This window comes from Ictidomys tridecemlineatus, chromosome 6, assembly GCF_052094955.1.
Source record: "Ictidomys tridecemlineatus isolate mIctTri1 chromosome 6, mIctTri1.hap1, whole genome shotgun sequence".
In the NCBI taxonomy this organism is placed as follows: Eukaryota; Metazoa; Chordata; class Mammalia; order Rodentia; family Sciuridae; genus Ictidomys; species Ictidomys tridecemlineatus.
The window spans coordinates 65,114,705-65,131,324 of record NC_135482.1 but is presented as its reverse complement, the minus strand read 5'-3'; the positions used below and the strand labels follow the sequence as shown (position 1 = coordinate 65,131,324).

At 50.3% G+C, this 16,620-nt stretch overlaps 2 protein-coding genes across 7 annotated transcripts in view; one reads left to right on the top strand and one right to left on the bottom strand.

Moving 5' to 3' along the window:
- The window catches only part of Kcnh3 (potassium voltage-gated channel subfamily H member 3), an 18,512-nt gene extending 11,567 nt beyond the window's left edge, over nt 1-6,945 (top strand). For all 5 annotated transcript variants that reach the window (XM_078014731.1, XM_040280670.2, XM_005324917.5 and 2 more), the window contains 5 exons: nt 3,442-3,659; nt 4,320-4,651; nt 5,064-5,170; nt 5,823-5,899; nt 5,998-6,945. In XM_078014731.1, the coding sequence (XP_077870857.1) occupies nt 3,442-3,659; nt 4,320-4,651; nt 5,064-5,170; nt 5,823-5,899; nt 5,998-6,597 (1,334 nt within the window). In that variant the 3' untranslated portion in view covers nt 6,598-6,945. The remainder of the gene's footprint in view (nt 1-3,441; nt 3,660-4,319; nt 4,652-5,063; nt 5,171-5,822; nt 5,900-5,997) is intronic.
- Nucleotides 6,939-16,620, bottom strand: Mcrs1 (microspherule protein 1). 2 transcript variants are annotated; one of them, XM_005324919.4, is made up of 15 exons: nt 16,477-16,620; nt 15,061-15,180; nt 14,413-14,551; nt 13,798-13,936; nt 13,038-13,196; nt 12,790-12,899; nt 11,760-11,868; nt 11,361-11,499; nt 8,942-9,017; nt 8,584-8,612; nt 8,376-8,468; nt 8,104-8,186; nt 7,873-7,960; nt 7,480-7,607; nt 6,939-7,375 (listed from the first exon to the last, which is right to left on the bottom strand). In XM_005324919.4, the coding sequence occupies exons 2-15, from the start codon at nt 15,068-15,070 to the stop codon at nt 7,289-7,291; spliced, it is 1,389 nt and encodes a 462-aa protein (XP_005324976.1). In that variant the 5' UTR covers nt 15,071-15,180; nt 16,477-16,620; the 3' UTR covers nt 6,939-7,288. The 2 variants fall into 2 exon arrangements, with proteins under 2 accessions (XP_005324976.1, XP_013213971.1); XM_013358517.4 differs by lacking the exon at nt 15,061-15,180 and having other exon boundaries at nt 16,477-16,598.

The following is a 16,620-nucleotide window of genomic DNA, read 5'->3' as shown; positions in this document are numbered from 1 at the left end:
CCAGATCCCAGGGTCAGGTCAGCCTCGAAATGGCTAGAGAAACTTGTTCTGGTAAAATGGTACCTGCAGCATGCAGACTTCTCTTCTTAGCAAAAGAAAGGTGAAGATGAGGAACCAATTTCCTAGATGAGGGTGAGGAGATTGCCATTGTGGAATGGCTGTGATAATAATGTTCAGCACAGGGGGCAGACAGCAGTACTAGCCCTGTTCCAGCTCCTTATGTGCCAGATCTAATTCAAACTTTACAGAACAGCAAAGGATTGACTAATGGGTTGGAACCTAGTCTGCTTGACTCTAAATCTCATGTTTACATGCTATTCCCAGGTGCTGTGGGAAACATCTCGGGAGGGATAAATGTGCCCCTAGACTTTAGGGAAATATTCAGGCACTTTGGGAAGCATGTACATGCATCCAGGAAAAGCAATTAAAGAGGAGCATTTCCCTGTGGTTGTGGGAGGCTCTCAGTGGTGACCCCAAAGAATGAGGAACACTAGGACCTGCTTGGGTAAATGATAGACTCATACACAAAATGGAAAGAAGGTGCTGACCTGACCATGACTGACAGCAGCTGAGTACTTAATATGGGGACAACTGAGGCCTGGAGGGACTGAGGTTCATCATTACCTGGTGATCCACAATGAAGACTAGAAGTATGGAAAGGAACCCAGAAGGTGGTGCCATGTTACTAGATGCCCTGGCAGCTACAGGGAGTCCATCCTTGTTCCCTTGAGGAAGAGGGACTTCCAATAGAAATAAGAGGCAGAAATGCCACTAGGAGATCTTGGAGCTTGTGAGAGGTGACAGGCTGTTGATGTCCCACCCCCACCCCCTTTTTATAATCTTTCATGAGTCCAACTTCTAGGCCTATAGGAAATTTATGCTAGGACTGAGAAAATGAAGTTATGACTGGTTGTGGTGGCATGAACTTGTAGTCCCAGCTACTTGGGAGGCTGAGGCAGGAGGATCCCTTGAGCCCACAAGTTCTAGCAACACCCCATCTAAAAAGAAAAAGAAAAAATGGGGTTATACACTCAAGTATGGCTGGTATTTTATGAAGAATTATGGAGAACTAGGGATCAGAAGGATGGAAAGGCAGATTTTTGACTATTGAGGACTAGACAATGCAAAGAAAGGTTGTCAAGAGGATTGTAAACAGACAGCATTCAGCTTGGAGCCAAGAAAACAGCATGGTTGGGAGCTGGTATGGGGAACCTCTTGGAGCTGCTCCTTGCTAGTGTCAGGCACCAAGACTTAGAATAGCCACAATCATTGTTAAGTATTCAGATGGAGCTGAGAAAATGGCCCCTGGCTGTGGCCCAGGCCTTGCCACCAGAATATTCCCAGCATCAGGATTTACGCCACCTTGGATCTATCCTGTCCCAGCCTGAATCTTCTGCATAAACTATTTCTTTGTTGACTTGGAGGCTCTGGCTGCCCCAATGAATGTTTGACCCCAATCATGACCTGGGTTTTCTACTTTGCCTTCCCTACCATCTCCACATCTGCTGAGCATCTGGGTGCATTCTGCTCTCTCCTGGTAGTTGAGACTGGCCCCACATTTTCCAGTGTTGATTCTGGCCCCCACCTGTTTGTGAACTAACTTAGGCTAAGCATTGTGAAGTCCTGTGAGGGAAGGAGATTGGGTGAATTTAGCCTGGAGGCTCTGGCCAAGGTGCCAATCTGGGGCAGTTTTCAGTCTTTGCAACTCTACCCTTAGTCCTTTCCTGTTTGTCATTTTTTAAAAAACATATTACCTTTATTTTATTTACTCATTTATTTATCTTTATGTGGTGCTGAGGATCGAACTCAGTGCCTCACACATGCCAGGCAAGCGCTCTACCACAGCCCCAGCCCCACCTGTTTGTCATTTTCATGTCACTGCATAGATGAGGACAAAGAACACACGTTTAACCTATTTCAGATGACACAAATGAGAGAGAGAGAGAGAGAGAGAGAGAGAGAGAGAGATTATTCTTCAGAGGATCACTTTGAGATCCAAATAGTTCTCAAAAGGAACCAGAACTTAAGTGCATTTTTCACCTAAGTTTGAGCAGAAGTCCACAAACATTTCTAAGTTCCCTGTATGATGCCAGCAGCTACCTGTCTTTGTTCTTAAGGATATGGACACTCTAATTGTATGAATGATCTGGTGGAAGGCTGAGCTGCCTTTCATGGTAGTGAGTGTTCTGCCTGCCCAGGTTGCACCCTAATCCATGCCAGGAATAATCTAAAGGGGACTCTGCCTGAAGGGAAAGGAAGGAAGATTGCCTCTGTCATATACTTTATCTACATAACTCATTTGATTCTCATGTCCCTAAAAGCAGATACCTTGAGAACATTCTTTCTTCCCCTCCTCTTTCTTTCCTCCCTCCCTCCCTCCCTCCCTCCCTCCCTTCCTTCCTTCCTTCCTTCCTTCCTTCCCTCCTCCTCCTCCTCCTCCTTCTTCTTATTTTTATTTTATTTTATTTTATTTTATTTTTGCAGTACTGGGGATTGAACTATGGGGGGGCTTTACCACTGAGCTACATTCCCAGTACTTCAAATTTTTCATTTTGAGAGAGGGTCTTGGTAAATTGTGGAGGCTGACTTCAAACTTGTGATTCTCTTGCCTAAGCCTCCTGCACTGTTGGGATTATAGGTGTGTCCCACCATACCTAGTTCTATTTCATTGATTCTAAGACACACATCGTTCCATCCCCTCCAATCCAACATTTTTGAGATTGGGTCCCAGATCATAATTGATGCCATATTAAAGTTGCTATCAGCCAGGTGGCAGTCTCAACCTGATGATGGGAAAACTCCCCATGGAGACCTTCTGGTGAGATCAATAAAACCTCATTGACTCAGGCAGATGCAGCTTCTCTTGTGTAGAAGAGGCAGCCAGGGCCCTGGAAGATGAAGGACCTCAGCTGCCTGACATTTGGGCCATGCCACTTTAGGTACTAAACTGCTGCTTTTAACCACTGGCCCCTGGATAAGCTTCACCAGAATCATCTGTAGGACTTTAAAAATAATCAGATCATAGGGTCTCTTATAGAAATAACAATGCTAAAGGCAGGGATGGGGCCTGGGAGTCCAATTGGTTTAACTTTCTCAGGGGATTCTAATTGATGGCCTGTTTATGAACTACTAAAATTGATGGCTGTTCAGTCTCAGAGCTAAGATGCTGAGGTTTCAGCTCAGTGGTTTTGATCCTGAAAGTGAGAGTCTGGGCTCCACTTCACCGGAAGCCTATGTGGGGAGTCAGTGAGGCAGGCAACAGTGGTCAGACCATGACCCTAACCAGGCCTCTGCTTTTCTCCACCTCACTTGAAGGTTTCACAGTGCCACTCCAGCTGGAAAAGCTTGACTCTGTAGAAGAGGGAGGCTATGTGGTCTCTGGCCCACCTCCCCTCAGTGACTGGGGGTAAGGGTTCTTTGACTTCTGTTTCCTTTCCCCAGGGAAGGGCGATCTGATTGGCTGTGAGCTGCCCCAGCGGGAGCAGGTGGTAAAGGCCAATGCCGACGTGAAGGGGCTGACCTACTGCGTCCTGCAGTGCCTGCAGCTGGCTGGCCTGCACGATAGTCTTGCACTGTACCCTGAATTTGCCCCACGCTTCAGCCGTGGTCTCCGAGGGGAGCTCAGCTACAACCTGGGTTCTGGGGGAGGCCCTGCAGAGGTGAGGGTACTGGGTTATGTGCATGGAGGGGCTGGGGAAGACATGGCCCAGTGTGAAAGTCTGTCCTTTCACATCCACATAATCTTTTAGAAGTCAGCAATCAAGCCTGGCCACCCCTGTGTCCCTGCTTGGCCCATCTGAGCAGCTCGCCCCTGTCCAGAGCAAAGTCAGGTTAAGGAGGGCAAGTGCACTGGTAACAAATGAGCCTCATTGGCTAATGGAGGGGTTGTCAGGCACCTGGGCAGGGGATAGGCACAATCCTCCAGGCTGCTTCTGGAGAGCACCGTGGCTTTCTCTGCTTTTTCATGGCAAAACAAGATTGTTCTGAGGGCTTTTGAATTTCCCTGGATAATATCACTAGTTCTAAACCAGTTTTGAGTACTGTAGTCTCTTGGATAGTTCTATTAGCTTGAGGGGTGGTGTATTCACATTTGGGTGGAATTTTGAGGGGTAGCTAATGGTTCAAGGGCTTGGTAGCTTTATGATGGCAGTAGCAAAACAAGTCACCCCTCCTAAATGGGGCCTCTTCCTCTACAGAGTGGAAGACACTGGGTATTCTGTTTAATAAAGATGGCTCATCCATTCTAGGGGAGATGATTTCTTTGCAGGAGAGATGAATGGGACACAACAGTTGCCATGCATGTCTATTCCTGTCCCCAGGTAGATACCAGCTCCTTGAGTGGTGACAACACCCTCATGTCTACACTGGAGGAGAAAGAGACAGATGGGGAACAGGGCCCCACAGCCTCACCGGCCACAGCAGATGAGCCCTCCAGCCCTCTGCTGTCCCCTGGCTGCACCTCCTCATCCTCGGCTGCCAAACTGCTATCCCCTCGTCGAACTGCGCCCCGGCCACGTCTAGGTGGCAGGGGGCGACCGAGCAGGGCAAGGGCTTTGAAGGCTGAGGCTAGTGCTTCTGCTCACCCACGGACTCTGGAGGGACTGCGGCTGCCCCCCATGCCATGGAATGTGCCCCCAGACCTTAGCCCCAGGTAAGCAAGGCCTTGGCCCCATGGCAGGGTGAGAGTGGTAAGAGAGAGGTCCCAGCCAGGCATACCCACACCCTGAGCGCCCATCCTTGCATCTTCACTTCTCCCTGCCTTCGTGGTCCAAGCTTGCCCCATCTGGGAAGACTTTCTTGACTCCTCTGTCTTCACTTGTTAGTGTATGTCACACCCTGCTCTAAGTCTGAACCCTTGTTTCATATTGCTCAAATTGTCTCCTCTGCTCAAAGGCAAGCTTGTAGGGGAAGGGACGGTGTGTTAGCTTTTTCTTGGAACCTCAAGGGTCCCCTGTCCAGCTCCATGCTGCTGCAGTCTCTGTATATAAGCACTGGAGCATCCTGTGCCCTGTAACACAATAGTGGTCACCTGTCAACTGTTTATTGATTTGTTGGGTCCACAGGGTTGTAGATGGCATTGAGGATGGTTGTGGCTCTGACCAGCACAAGTTCTCTTTCCGCGTGGGTCAACCTGGCCTGGAATGTAGCAGCAGCCCCTCCCCTGGACCAGGTACTAGGCCCAGGGACAGAGTATGTTGGTGGGGTGGCCCCTTTTCCTTGTGGAACAGCACTGTTAGAGAAACTGGCCAGGGGCAGACTCTGCCCAGAAGCCCTCTTGCCATTACCTACCTCTGCACCACTGGGCAGGGAGTTTGGTTGTGAAGACCAATCTGGGCCCTGGGTTTGGACTCCTATTCTGTCAGTTTTCTAGCAGTGTGAACTTGGCTTCTCTGGCTTCAGTTTCTTGTTTTATAAAATGGGTGTGCATGTTAAATAAGATACTATAACTAAACCCTTAGCTCAATGCCTTGTTCACTAGGAGGATAAAGAGATAGGGAACCAGGATTGATAGTGGTTCTAGGCCAGGTGAAGCAGCTCTGGGAAGTGGACAAAGTAGAGAGGTCTCAGGAATATCCATTTTCCTGAAGAACAGAATAAGGGACAGTCACAAAGAACAACTTCCTGAGGGGAGAAGTGTACAGGGCAATGTGACCAAGGTCTGTTGGAAAGGGTTTTCCTGCCCTTGGCAGTTTAGGCAAAATTCAGTTCCTTGGGCAAGGCAGAAGTAGTTATTCTTGAGTGAGGTCTAACCAGGTGTGTTCTGAGGGGGACAAAAACCTGGACACTGTGCTGATTCTCATTAACCCCAATCCTATCCGCAGAGAGTGGCCTGCTCACTGTCCCCCTTGGGCCCAGCGAGGCAAGGAATACGGATACACTGGACAAGCTACGGCAGGCGGTGGGTGAGGGGCAAGGTGGGGACAGGGAGGGGAAGGGGCAGGCACTATACTACTTGATACCCGATGTTACTGACCTCACCTTCTCCTACCCCTGAAGGTGATGGAGCTATCTGAGCAGGTACTACAGATGCGGGAGGGACTGCAGTCACTTCGCCAGGTTGTGCAGCTTGTCTTGGTACCCCATGGGGAGGGCCCATGCCCTAGGGCATCAGGAGAGGGGCCTTGCAGAGGTACAGTCAGTGCCTCTGGGCTCCTGCAGCCTCTCCGTGTGGACACTGGGACATCCTCCTACCTACAGCCCCCAGTTGGCTCTGTCTTAAGTGGGACCTGGCCCCACCCTCGTCCAGGGCCCCCTCCCCTCATGGCACCCTGGCCCTGGGGGCCCCCAGCATCTCAAAGCTCCCCCTGGCCTCGAGCCACAACTTTGTGGACCTCCACCTCAGACTCAGAGCCCCCTGGCTCAGGAGAACTCTGCTCTGAGCCTAGCACCCCAGCTTCGCCTCCTCCTGAGGAAGGGGCTGGGACTGGGCCCCCAGAGCCTGTGAGCCAGGCAGAAACTACCAGCACTGGAGAGCCCCCACCAGGATCAGGGAGCCGGGCCTTGCCCTGGGACCCCCACAGCCTAGAGATGGTGCTTATTGGCTGTCATGGCCCTGGCACAGTCCAGTGGACCCAGGAAGAAGGGACGGGGGTTTGACTGTGCTACAGACATGCCAACCTCTGCTGCTCTGCCCAATCTCAGGACTCCATGCTGCCTGCTGGCTCAGGGCAGGGAACCAGAGACATGAGGGGGATTTGGCTCCCTGACTCTTAGGAGTGGGCTGGAGCCTCAAAAGCAAACCCCAGAGCTGAGAATCTGCAGGTCCCTACTTCTGGAGCCCTTCTATAGCCTGCTCTGTTGTTGACCTTGTCACCCTCTGTGGGCTGAGGGCAGAGGCCTGAGGACAAGGAGAGATTCCGCCCTCTCTTGCATGTGCCCCATCTCTACCTGTCCTTACATTTTTTATATTAAAAAAGCATAATAAAAAAAGAAACTACTTTGGAATTTGGTGCTTTTTATTTACAAAAGAAAAACAATAAAGAAATCTGAAGCTAATCCTCTGGAGACACAAGATTGAAGGTGGCAATCAGGGGAGAGGGAGGGTGGTCTGCAGAGAAGACGGGGAGGGGCTCTGGCTCTAGGGAAGCACAAGGGTCCCAGCCTCTCCTGGCTTCCCAATGGCCAGCCCCACCTTCCTCAAAGACGCAAATCAATAGGCCAGCAGTTGGGTCTCCTGTTCCCCACCTGGGCAGGTTTTTCCAGGAGCCTGAGTTCCCAGCTTAAGGGAGCTGGAATAACAGCAAACTGAGGCCAGAGAGAACCCAGGGCTCTTGGTACCCTGTCCTCTTCACTGTGGTGTGATCTTGGCAGCCTCTGCCCGGATAAGGGCAATGAGGTCCTGGTTGATGAGGAAGACAAATCGAAGGCTGGCAATCTGGTGGGGAGAGGACAGTGGTGGAAAAAACCAGGCCCGTGTATGAGCTCACCAAGCCCCCACCTCATCCTGGCCTCTCTACCTCCCTCCCTCCCTCATCTCACCTCCACCACAGAGTTGTTGCTGAGGCGCCATTTGGAGCCACACAGTACAGGCCGTCCATCAATGTAAATGGGCCGTCGGCCCTCGTTGGCAATGAAGAAATCACCATTGTTCTTCAACTTGATAACACCTGTGGAAGTAGTGAAGCAATGGGATAATGGGATGGGGAAGGGCCAGAAGAGAGCCAGGAGCCTCCAGCCACCATCTCTGCTTCTTGGAGATGGGGTATTAAGGTACGTAGGACTCCTGAGTTAGAGACTTTGAAATGCTGGCTCCTTCAGCCTGCCTCAGCTGGTCCACAAGGATATCAAGCCTCAGGGCTGGAAAGGACAATGAAAGACTGGGGGGAACATCCCACACTGCTTCCCATTGAGGCAGCAGTATGTAAAGGGTACCTTGCTTTCGGGAGATCTTCCATGCTGGACCCTCCAGAGACAGGTCCACATCAATCTGGTTATCCTTGGTTGCTCTGCCCAGGGTGATCTGGAGAAAAGAGGTAGGTGAGGGTTGCGCCCTGAGGAACGGGGGATGGAGTCCACACAAGCCAAGGAAGATGAGAAAAAGAAAAAGGGCAATGACAGAGGAGGGATGCTTAGGAGGGTGAGGATGGGGAAGGCCTATCTCACCTCACGTGAGCGCATAAGATACCGCACCATGCGGCCCCGTAGCACTGCCAATGTCTGGTTGTCAAAGTCTGGAGAGCTCATCCCTGGAGGAAGAGCAGGATTAGGAAGGGCCCATCCAAGTGCAGAGTGGAAAGCAGGGAACAAGGGCAAGATCTATGAGTGACAGGAGTCAAGGCCTGGGAAAGCAGGGCATATCCAGCTAGGCAATAGGAGAGGCTCAAAGGGGATAAAGGACACCCAAAAGGGAGCCTCTGGTCCCCTGGCCTCCTCACCTGTGATGCTGTCCACTAGCACCTGCCACTTATGCAGTTCCTGTTCCAGCTGTCTTATCTCTCGCTTCTGGCGCCGGTCAGCCACTGTGAGCTCTGAGGTAAGGTGGGGTGGTAACGACACTTTGAGGCCATAGTACTTTGTACAGGTCTTCTCTTATTTCAGGCAAGAGCTTCTATCCCTTCCCTGTTTCCACCAGAGTACACTTACCATGTTCCAGGACTTCATCTCGCATGTCCCTGAAGGATGAGAGAAGAAGACTGAATCAAGTCCACTTTCAGCTCACTTGCTACTTGGCTCATCAGAGCAATCCTGACATCTTTGGCCAAGTGGCCCAGAAGGCTGTTTATCCAGCTTTGGCCCAGCCTCTTTCCCTGGGATTAGGGTGAGGGATAAGGGAAAGGAAGAGAGACTAAAAGTCCCTCCCCACTCTAGAGGGTGCAGCAGGGAGGCCAAGCACAACAGCTGCAACTGGAGCCTGGGGGCTAAGTTGGGCTGGGCAGCATGGGTGCTCTACCTACGGGTGACTCAGCTCTCTCTAGCCCTGCCTGAGGCCCCAGTCACTCACTTGAGCTTATTATCATCAATCAGGTCTTCTGCATCGGAGAAGTTCAGCACTTGGTCCCCTTTTGGAAGCGGCTGCACTGAACAAATGACAGAGGAAGAGTGAGCACCAAGACCCCTACTCCTAGTGCATTCCTAACGAGGCCCCATTCTAATTTAACTCATGGGCAGAGATGGTTCTAGATTGGGAGGAAATCAAAGCTGACCTTTTCCATGGGCTTTTGGGTATAGGTGTGTGAACGGATCTCAGTTACAAAGCCTTGAACTAAGCAGAGAAAACACTACACTTAGCTCTATTTTCAAATAAGGAAACAGATACAAAGGACAGTTTACACTATTTGACCCTATTGTGGGGCACAGCCAGAATTCAAGTCTCTCCAGATTCCAAATCCAAACTGCTCCTTCCCACCACATCACATACTCCCCAGCTTTCCTGCCTTGCTGTTGGAGGGCTAAGAGGCATATGAAGCCAGAAAAGAGCTGCCCCTCGTCCAGCCAGTATCTAATTTAGTCTGTGGATCATGACTGATCATGGGTCATGAAATTAGTTTCATTTGTTTTCAAAGAACGAAATAGAATAGGAAAATATCAGAGCCCATCCAATATGTTCATTAAATGTTTTCTACTTTTTCTTTTTTCCTTTGGTACAGTGCTGAAGATTGAACCCAGGGCCTCATGCATGCTAGACAAACACTTTATCACTGAGCTACATCCCCAGCCCATTTTTCAACTTTTTTCTAGACAAGATATAAAAGGGATTGGGATGCCCCAAATCTGAGAACTTAGGCCTTTATAGGCCAGCTGTTCCCAGAACTGCAGTGACTGGGCAGGCAGTGGTTGGACTGCTATTGGCTAAGGAAGGAAGCTGGATGCCTAGGAGCACCGATGCTTTTACTCTCTGCTGCTTAGATGAGACTGTTAGGAGACTGGGGTGGTCAACCCCACTATGACCCTCCCTGCCAGCACTGCCTAAAATTCTACCACTCTAATGTGCAACTGACTTGACAGCTAATTGGTGAAGACCACATGTTCCCTGGGACTCCCAACTCTATGCATCAAATCCCCACAGGCAAAGACTCCAAGGAAAAGATATAACCTTTAAGATAAGGCTTTCAGTTAATAAAATAACTTTTAAAATAGTGACAAAGGAACTAGATTTAGCAGTAAAAATAAATTTTACTCAGTATCTGTTTCCTCTGGAAGAATTCAGTGATAGCAGAGTCTGGGGAAGCAGCAGAGTTCTGGAAGCTGCAGGAATAAAGAGGGCTGTTCTTGGACCCATAAAACCAGATGTCCTCAGGAGGGAAAGATACAGCCTCCCTCTGTGAGGTAGATTCTCTAGAATCCTCCTGCAGGAGTATCTTTTCCTAACCAGAAGCTGCAGGACCCGGTAGAGAGGTGAAGGGCACACCTGAAGCTTCATTTCCAGAAAAGTGTGAAAAACCTTGTGAAAGGCAGTCTCAGTGGTAGTTAGGCAGGAAGAGTGCATCTGCACCACGGAAATCGAAACCTGAATCACAAATCTCACCAAAAGGGTGCTGCAGTTTCATCAGACTGATTTCCTAGCATTTATCATTAGGAAAGAGAGTAAGTTTGGTACTGAGGGAAGAGAGAAGACGGAGTGCATTCTGACCACAGGAGAAGAGAGAGGTGGACTGTGTGTCAAGTCCCAATTGAGACCTTCTGAATGACCTAACGAGCAACTGATAGCACAGAATGCTTGGTGGGAAGAGAGGAGGGCAAAGAAAGAGAAGAATGAATGCAGAGAGGCAAAGGGCAGGAAAGCTTAGAAAAAGAGGTGGGAAACAGGGGAAGGGAGAGCAGAAATGGAGGCTTTAATATCTTGTTCCTGTTTGAATGCTAGCCATAAAAAAATATACTAATGCAGCCAGGTGCAGTGGCACATACCTATAATCCTAACTACTCAGGAGACTGAAGCAGGAGGATATCAAGTTTGAGGTTAGCCTTGGCAACATTGCAAGATCCTGCCTCAAAAATAAAATTGAAAAAAAGGACTAGAGATATAGCTCAGTGGTAGAACATCCCTGGGTTCAACCCCAGTACTACAGAACAACAACAACGAAACTAATCTATTTATGTAAAAGCAAAATGCAAGAAGAAAAGACCAAAAAAAAAAAAAAAAGAAAGAAAGAAAGAAAGAAAGAAATGGTAGATGACTCTATTGGGACTTTTTGCCCAGGATTTCAGGCAATTTTGGATACCCTTAACATGATGCCAAAGACCATTCCTGATGCTCTCTCCCCTATCTGGGAGGAAGTCGTTTTTGTTGCAAAGTGAGGTGAATAAGACACTGGGGGCCACTGAATAACCTGTTATAGGGTACTAGAAGTCAGCTGTGCCAAGAGCACTTCCTACACACACTCAAGCATATCCACTTGCTCTGCCAGTTCCTGGGGTGTTACCTGTCTGGTCCTCCAGCAGGTAATACTGCTTCATGAGTTGCCAGTGTGCCTGCAAGGCCTTGGCAGTTCGGGCCAGGTAGAAGGCATCAGGGTGTCTGTGCAGTAAGTCCTGAAAGGTCTCCAAGGTGGGCTGGCTGGTCTAGAGGCAAGAAACATGCTCTATGAACCTGGGTTTCCTCACTCCTACCTCTGCCTTCCTGCCATTCCCCCTACCTCAGGAACCGCAGGAGCTAGAAGAAGCAACAGAGTCACTCAGGGAGCCAGATCTGGCTCCTTTTGAAGCCAGTCACAAAGGCCTCTGCACTTTTGCATGTGCATACACACAGTCAGTGGGTAGGGGCTGAGCATTCCAACTTGCACCCTTCCCTGATTCTCAACCTTCTGAGACCCCAGCCTTACCGAGCCCACTTTGCTTAGCAGCTGCTCTTCAGCCTTGCTAAATAGGGCCTTGCTCTGGATGGCTGCAATGGCCTCTGGGTGCAGCTGCCTCATGGCCTGGCAGGCCAATCTGGACATGGGAAGAGACAGAGTGCAGAGCTGAAGGGAAAGTGTCAAGCAATCTGGAGTTTCTACTTCCCCCAAACCAGCAGGCCTTTGTGATCCAGAATCTCGAGGACATGTCTTAGATAGGAAAAGTACAAAGTTTAGCATAGAACCTATAGTATTATGCATCTGCCAAATGAATGAATAGGCAAATCATGAAACTGAGGCTTCTATGTCCCCTGAAGCCCCAGTCCTGAGGCAGATCCTGATGCCTGCTGCTGCTCCTTCCCTAACCCTCTCTCCTCACTTGGATAAAGGTGCTACCCACTAGTCACTGCTACCACCTCTTTCCCAAGTAGAGGCCACCCATTTCCTGGTGTTTCGGGTTTATGGCTACATCTTAACTGGGGCTATGCCAGGAGCTGTGGAAGAGAAGAAAATGTGTGCTCAATATCCAAGAAGATTTGAAGATCCTAAACTGGGTGAGGAAGAGGAAGAGTGTGGTGCGTGTATACATTAGTTAACACTGGCTATTAAAGCTAGAAGGGGCCTTGGTGTTCTTGTTCCAACTCTCTTTTTGTGAGCAAGAAATAGTGGGAAGTCTGTGTGGAAAGGTTGAGAAGTGACCTGCTCAAAGTCACAACACACACAGTGGTGGAACTGAGGATCCTGGCACTAAAGTGGACATTTTCTCCTATGTCACTTCCTTTGCTTTCATATTTTCCTGCTTCTGGCATAAAGCCAGGACTAGCAGGTTAGGGGCAGAAAGAAGCTTCCCTGTGAAGGTGAACAGGTTCCTGGATCATCCCAGAGGATATAAGGCCCCTGGAGCCCTGCTTCCCAGGTCCCTCCCTTGGACCCTGGCACAAAATTTGGCTCTCTTGTATTAGGAGCCAAATTTTGGCATGTCCAGTACCTCTCCACTGCTGGAGCCAGTCCTACTCACTTGGAGATGACAGGATCATAGAGCAGGGCGTACCAGCGCTCCTGGACTTCCCGAAGAGTAAAACGGCAGCTGAACTTTACACCCAGGTGGACAGATGTCAGGTCATTGGTCTGCAAGGACTCAGAAGGGTTTGCTCCAGCCTCAGCACAGGGAAAAAACCCTTCTAGGGCCTTACTGAGCTAGTTTGGAGGCTAGGAACTAGAGCCTGGGGGAAATGGGGGACCCTAACCCTGTAATAGAAGCACTACCTGCAATACAGCATTGATGAGCAAGAGGTCATCCGCAGGCTTCCAGCGGCCCAGATCCTTGGTCACCTGAAGTGGCTGTTTGCTCTTTTTCACACGCTTGGTGAGTCCAGGGACTGGGGCAGGGCTGGGTGGTATAGGAGTACTGGGGACTTTAGACACCTAGGCACAGGACATAGAGAGCTCAAAGCTGGCATCAGGGCAGCTGGGGCTTCAGGCCTAGAGCTTCACGTACTGTGTGGCAATCTCAGCTGACAATAGGAAGCCAGGCAGAGAGCTCAACTTTCTAATACCCACCCCCACCCTTGCAAAATTAATTCCACATAATTCTTGACCATATGGGGTCTTTTCTTTGCTGGTGGTACCCCCAACCCCAGAATAGAGGGTGGATGGGGAGGATAGGAGGAAAATACTCTTGCTGGTACAGTGTCTGGGGCCAAAGCAATGCCACCTGGGGGTTATTTTTACATTCTGAAATGCTGGGAACAGGCTGTCTGCTCCCAGAATAGATGCATGCTCCATGCCTCCCACACGGAATGCGATACAGGATGCATTGGCAGAACGGGGGCGGGGGTACAGCAAGAAGGTGGAGTAGAGAGAAATGGGAGTGAAGGGATCTGGAGGGATCAGGAGTGGGGGTGGGGGCTGGGGCAGCTTGGTCCTCTCACAAGCTTCTTCTGCAGGTCTCTTGGCAGCTTGCAAAGGTTCTGGGGAAATACAAAATCTGGCACTGCCTATCCCACTACTTCTTCCAGTCCCTCACCTTCTTCTTCTCACTGGAGGAGGGTTCACTCCCTGAACAGCGCCCTGGTTCTACTCCACTGGTCCCCTTCACCCGGGTAGAGGATTTTGCTAGGCTGCTTTCCACCAGCTCATCATCGAACTTCTTCCTCTTGATAAACCTGTGGAGGGTCCTACCCAGTAAGCCATCTTTACTTCTCCCAGGTACCCACTCGAACATACTCAGCCTCCAGAACAGAACAGGCTCCCAGCAGGAGCTAACAGTTCCACTGCTTTCACTTTCCACCAGAGCCAGGCTCAATGGACATAGAACTGTCACACTCCAACCCTGAGATACCAGGTGACTGCTGGTTGTACCCCCAACCCCAGAATAGAGGGTGGGTGGGGAGGATACGAGGAAAACACTCTTGCTGGTACAGTTCTGGGGCCAGAGCACATGAGAGTTCATGTTAGAGACCCAAGATTTCCCTCCCCTGCCCGCAGTACCATGTGAAGGGACTGGTAGGAACAGGAGAAGCACAAGACTCTGCTTAGGCCCCAGAGGGGCTCAGGTAGCCATTCCCGATAGAGGCAAAGGCACACAGTACTTAATGCCACAAGCCTTCATCCCCTTCTGGGTCCTCCAAATTCTGACTACCTGGAGGAGCTTCTCCGTTTAGGGATGGTGCCCAAGGCTTGGGAGGAGGCCCGCTTCTGCCCTGCCAGCGACTCCTCATCCTCTGAGCGACTGGCAGTGCCTGATGCCATCAGGGATGAATCTAGTAGCCCCTGAGAATCTAGAAAAAGAGAAATGGTGAACTTGGGACTCTGAAGTGTCTAGCAGAGCCCTGAGCCTCTGTACCTGGGACCCCTCCTCAGCCCCCTTTCCCTGCCAGCCCTCTTGGCCTCTTCCCTTGACCCGTGAAGTTTTATGGTGGGAGTTCCTCAGCCATCCAGATCTCGTCTGGACCCAGACCTGGGCCAGACCTTCCTCCATGGGCAGTTCTCCCACTGGTACATGTCACGTTGTGCAGTACACAGTGCTCAGGTCAGACTGGTGATGCCCACATACTGGGCTCTTGACATAACTGATCCCTTTGCCATCAAAATGCAGCATCCCAAAGAGCAGCAGTTCAATAGTAAGTCAGTCAACAATGGCTCTGCTGAGAGGTACACGGGTATTGCTGGCCTAGGAGGAAGTGGCAATGCCCAGCCAGGACCAAAAGACGTATGTACCAGGCACAGGGTAGAATCAGAAGATGCTTGGCGCCCAAGCATTTGGGGAGCTGGCCCAGCCTCATACTACCTTTGTCCATCCTCTTACTGTCCCAAAGCCACTGGTTCCAAACCACAGGGCTAGGAGGAAGGGTCCCACAGCCTCATCCAAGGATTCTGACCAGGTGAACTTAGAGGCTGAGAGGAGATTCTGCAAAGGAGAAATGAGGCTCCCTGAAGCTCGGGTTTCCAACTGGCCAGCCTCACTTCCTTATACTGACTTAGGTCTCATAAACTTAGGAAAGATACAAGAAGTGGAAAGAGGTATAAGGCTCTACTCTAAATATTATGCTTATAAACCAGAAGCCTTGTGAAAGTGAGAAACCTTTGAGAATACGATAAAACCAAAGGACTCCAGAAAAACGTACAAATATACTATTTGGGGGTGCACAGGCCCCTCTAATTCTATTCCTAAAGTCCTAGGTTAAGTACCTTGACTATAAACTACCAAGAAACAATGACTTCTTAGTTCGTTCTTTTCTTCAGCTGCCCCTGCAGCTCAGCAGCCACCACCCTTCTCTCAGGCAAAGTAGGGAACAGGAAAGGGAGATTGAACTCCAGTAGGTCTACCCCCTTCCCCGCTCCCCATTCCACCCCCAACCCATTTATAGCTCTTGCTGAAGTGGAAGTTAAGCTAAAAAAGTGGTTTGGAAACTGTGACTACCAAGCACCCTGCTTCCCCACAAAAACTCAGGTGTTGGACAGTAATTCCTAGAGCTCTCTGCTTGCAGGTCCCGCCCCTTCTGACCAGAGTGCCTTAGCCCAGCAGGTGTGCTCGCCGGCTCTAGAGGATACAACGGAGAATCTTGACATCTGGGGAGAGGGCCAAGGGGCGGGATCCCATAGGCAGACTGAAGAGTAGTCTGAGCCATCCTTCAAAGGCCTCCACCCCTGCCTCTCTCACCAGAGCATACCCAAGGTGGGTGATTGGTCCAAGTCTGTTTTAGGGGTTTGGGGTAGAAGTGGTGAAGTCAGGGCTGGGGTTGCTCAGAGGTAGAGTGCTCGACTGGCACGTGTGAGGCGCTGGGTTTGATCCTCAGCACCACGTTAGAAATGAGTAAACAAAAATAAAGGTATTGTGTTCATCTACAACTAAAAAATATACTTCTTAAGGAAAAACTGAAGGCAGATCTGCAACTCAGTACAGCACCAAGTGAACCCTCAGCTTCTGCAATCTGTTAGAAGCCCCACAGACTCTTAGTAAGGAATGAGGGTCAACTCCCAACTCAATCCCCACCCAACCTTCAGCATGCCGCCTTTGCGCATGCGTAACACTTCAGGCCAGGTTACAGCCCCCATGTGCGACCTACGCATGCGCAGATTTTCGGGGCGCTGCCGGGGCGGAGCCCCAAGCCTTGTGGGGGGTTGTTCCCCGAGGCACTCTGGGAAACTCCATTTCACCCCCAACTCTACTCAGAACCCTCAGAGGCGAACCGGGAGGTCTCACCATTCCTAGGCTGCCAGTTCCAACAATTTCTCTGCGGCGACAGCAGCAGCCGCAGGGCCAAAGTCGGCTTCCGTGAGGTACGTCTACTTCCGGGTTACAAACGAGAGACTGCGCGATCTTTTCCGGTTCGTCCTGGAAACGTGA

Coding starts and splice junctions, on each gene's coding strand:
- Mcrs1 (XM_005324919.4), bottom strand. Junction 11,500..11,759: donor TGCTAAGCAAAGTGGGCTCG/GTAAGGCTGGGG, acceptor TCTTGCCTCTAG/ACCAGCCAGCCCACCTTGGA. Junction 8,187..8,375: donor GCTAGTGGACAGCATCACAG/GTGAGGAGGCCA, acceptor CTCTTCCTCCAG/GGATGAGCTCTCCAGACTTT.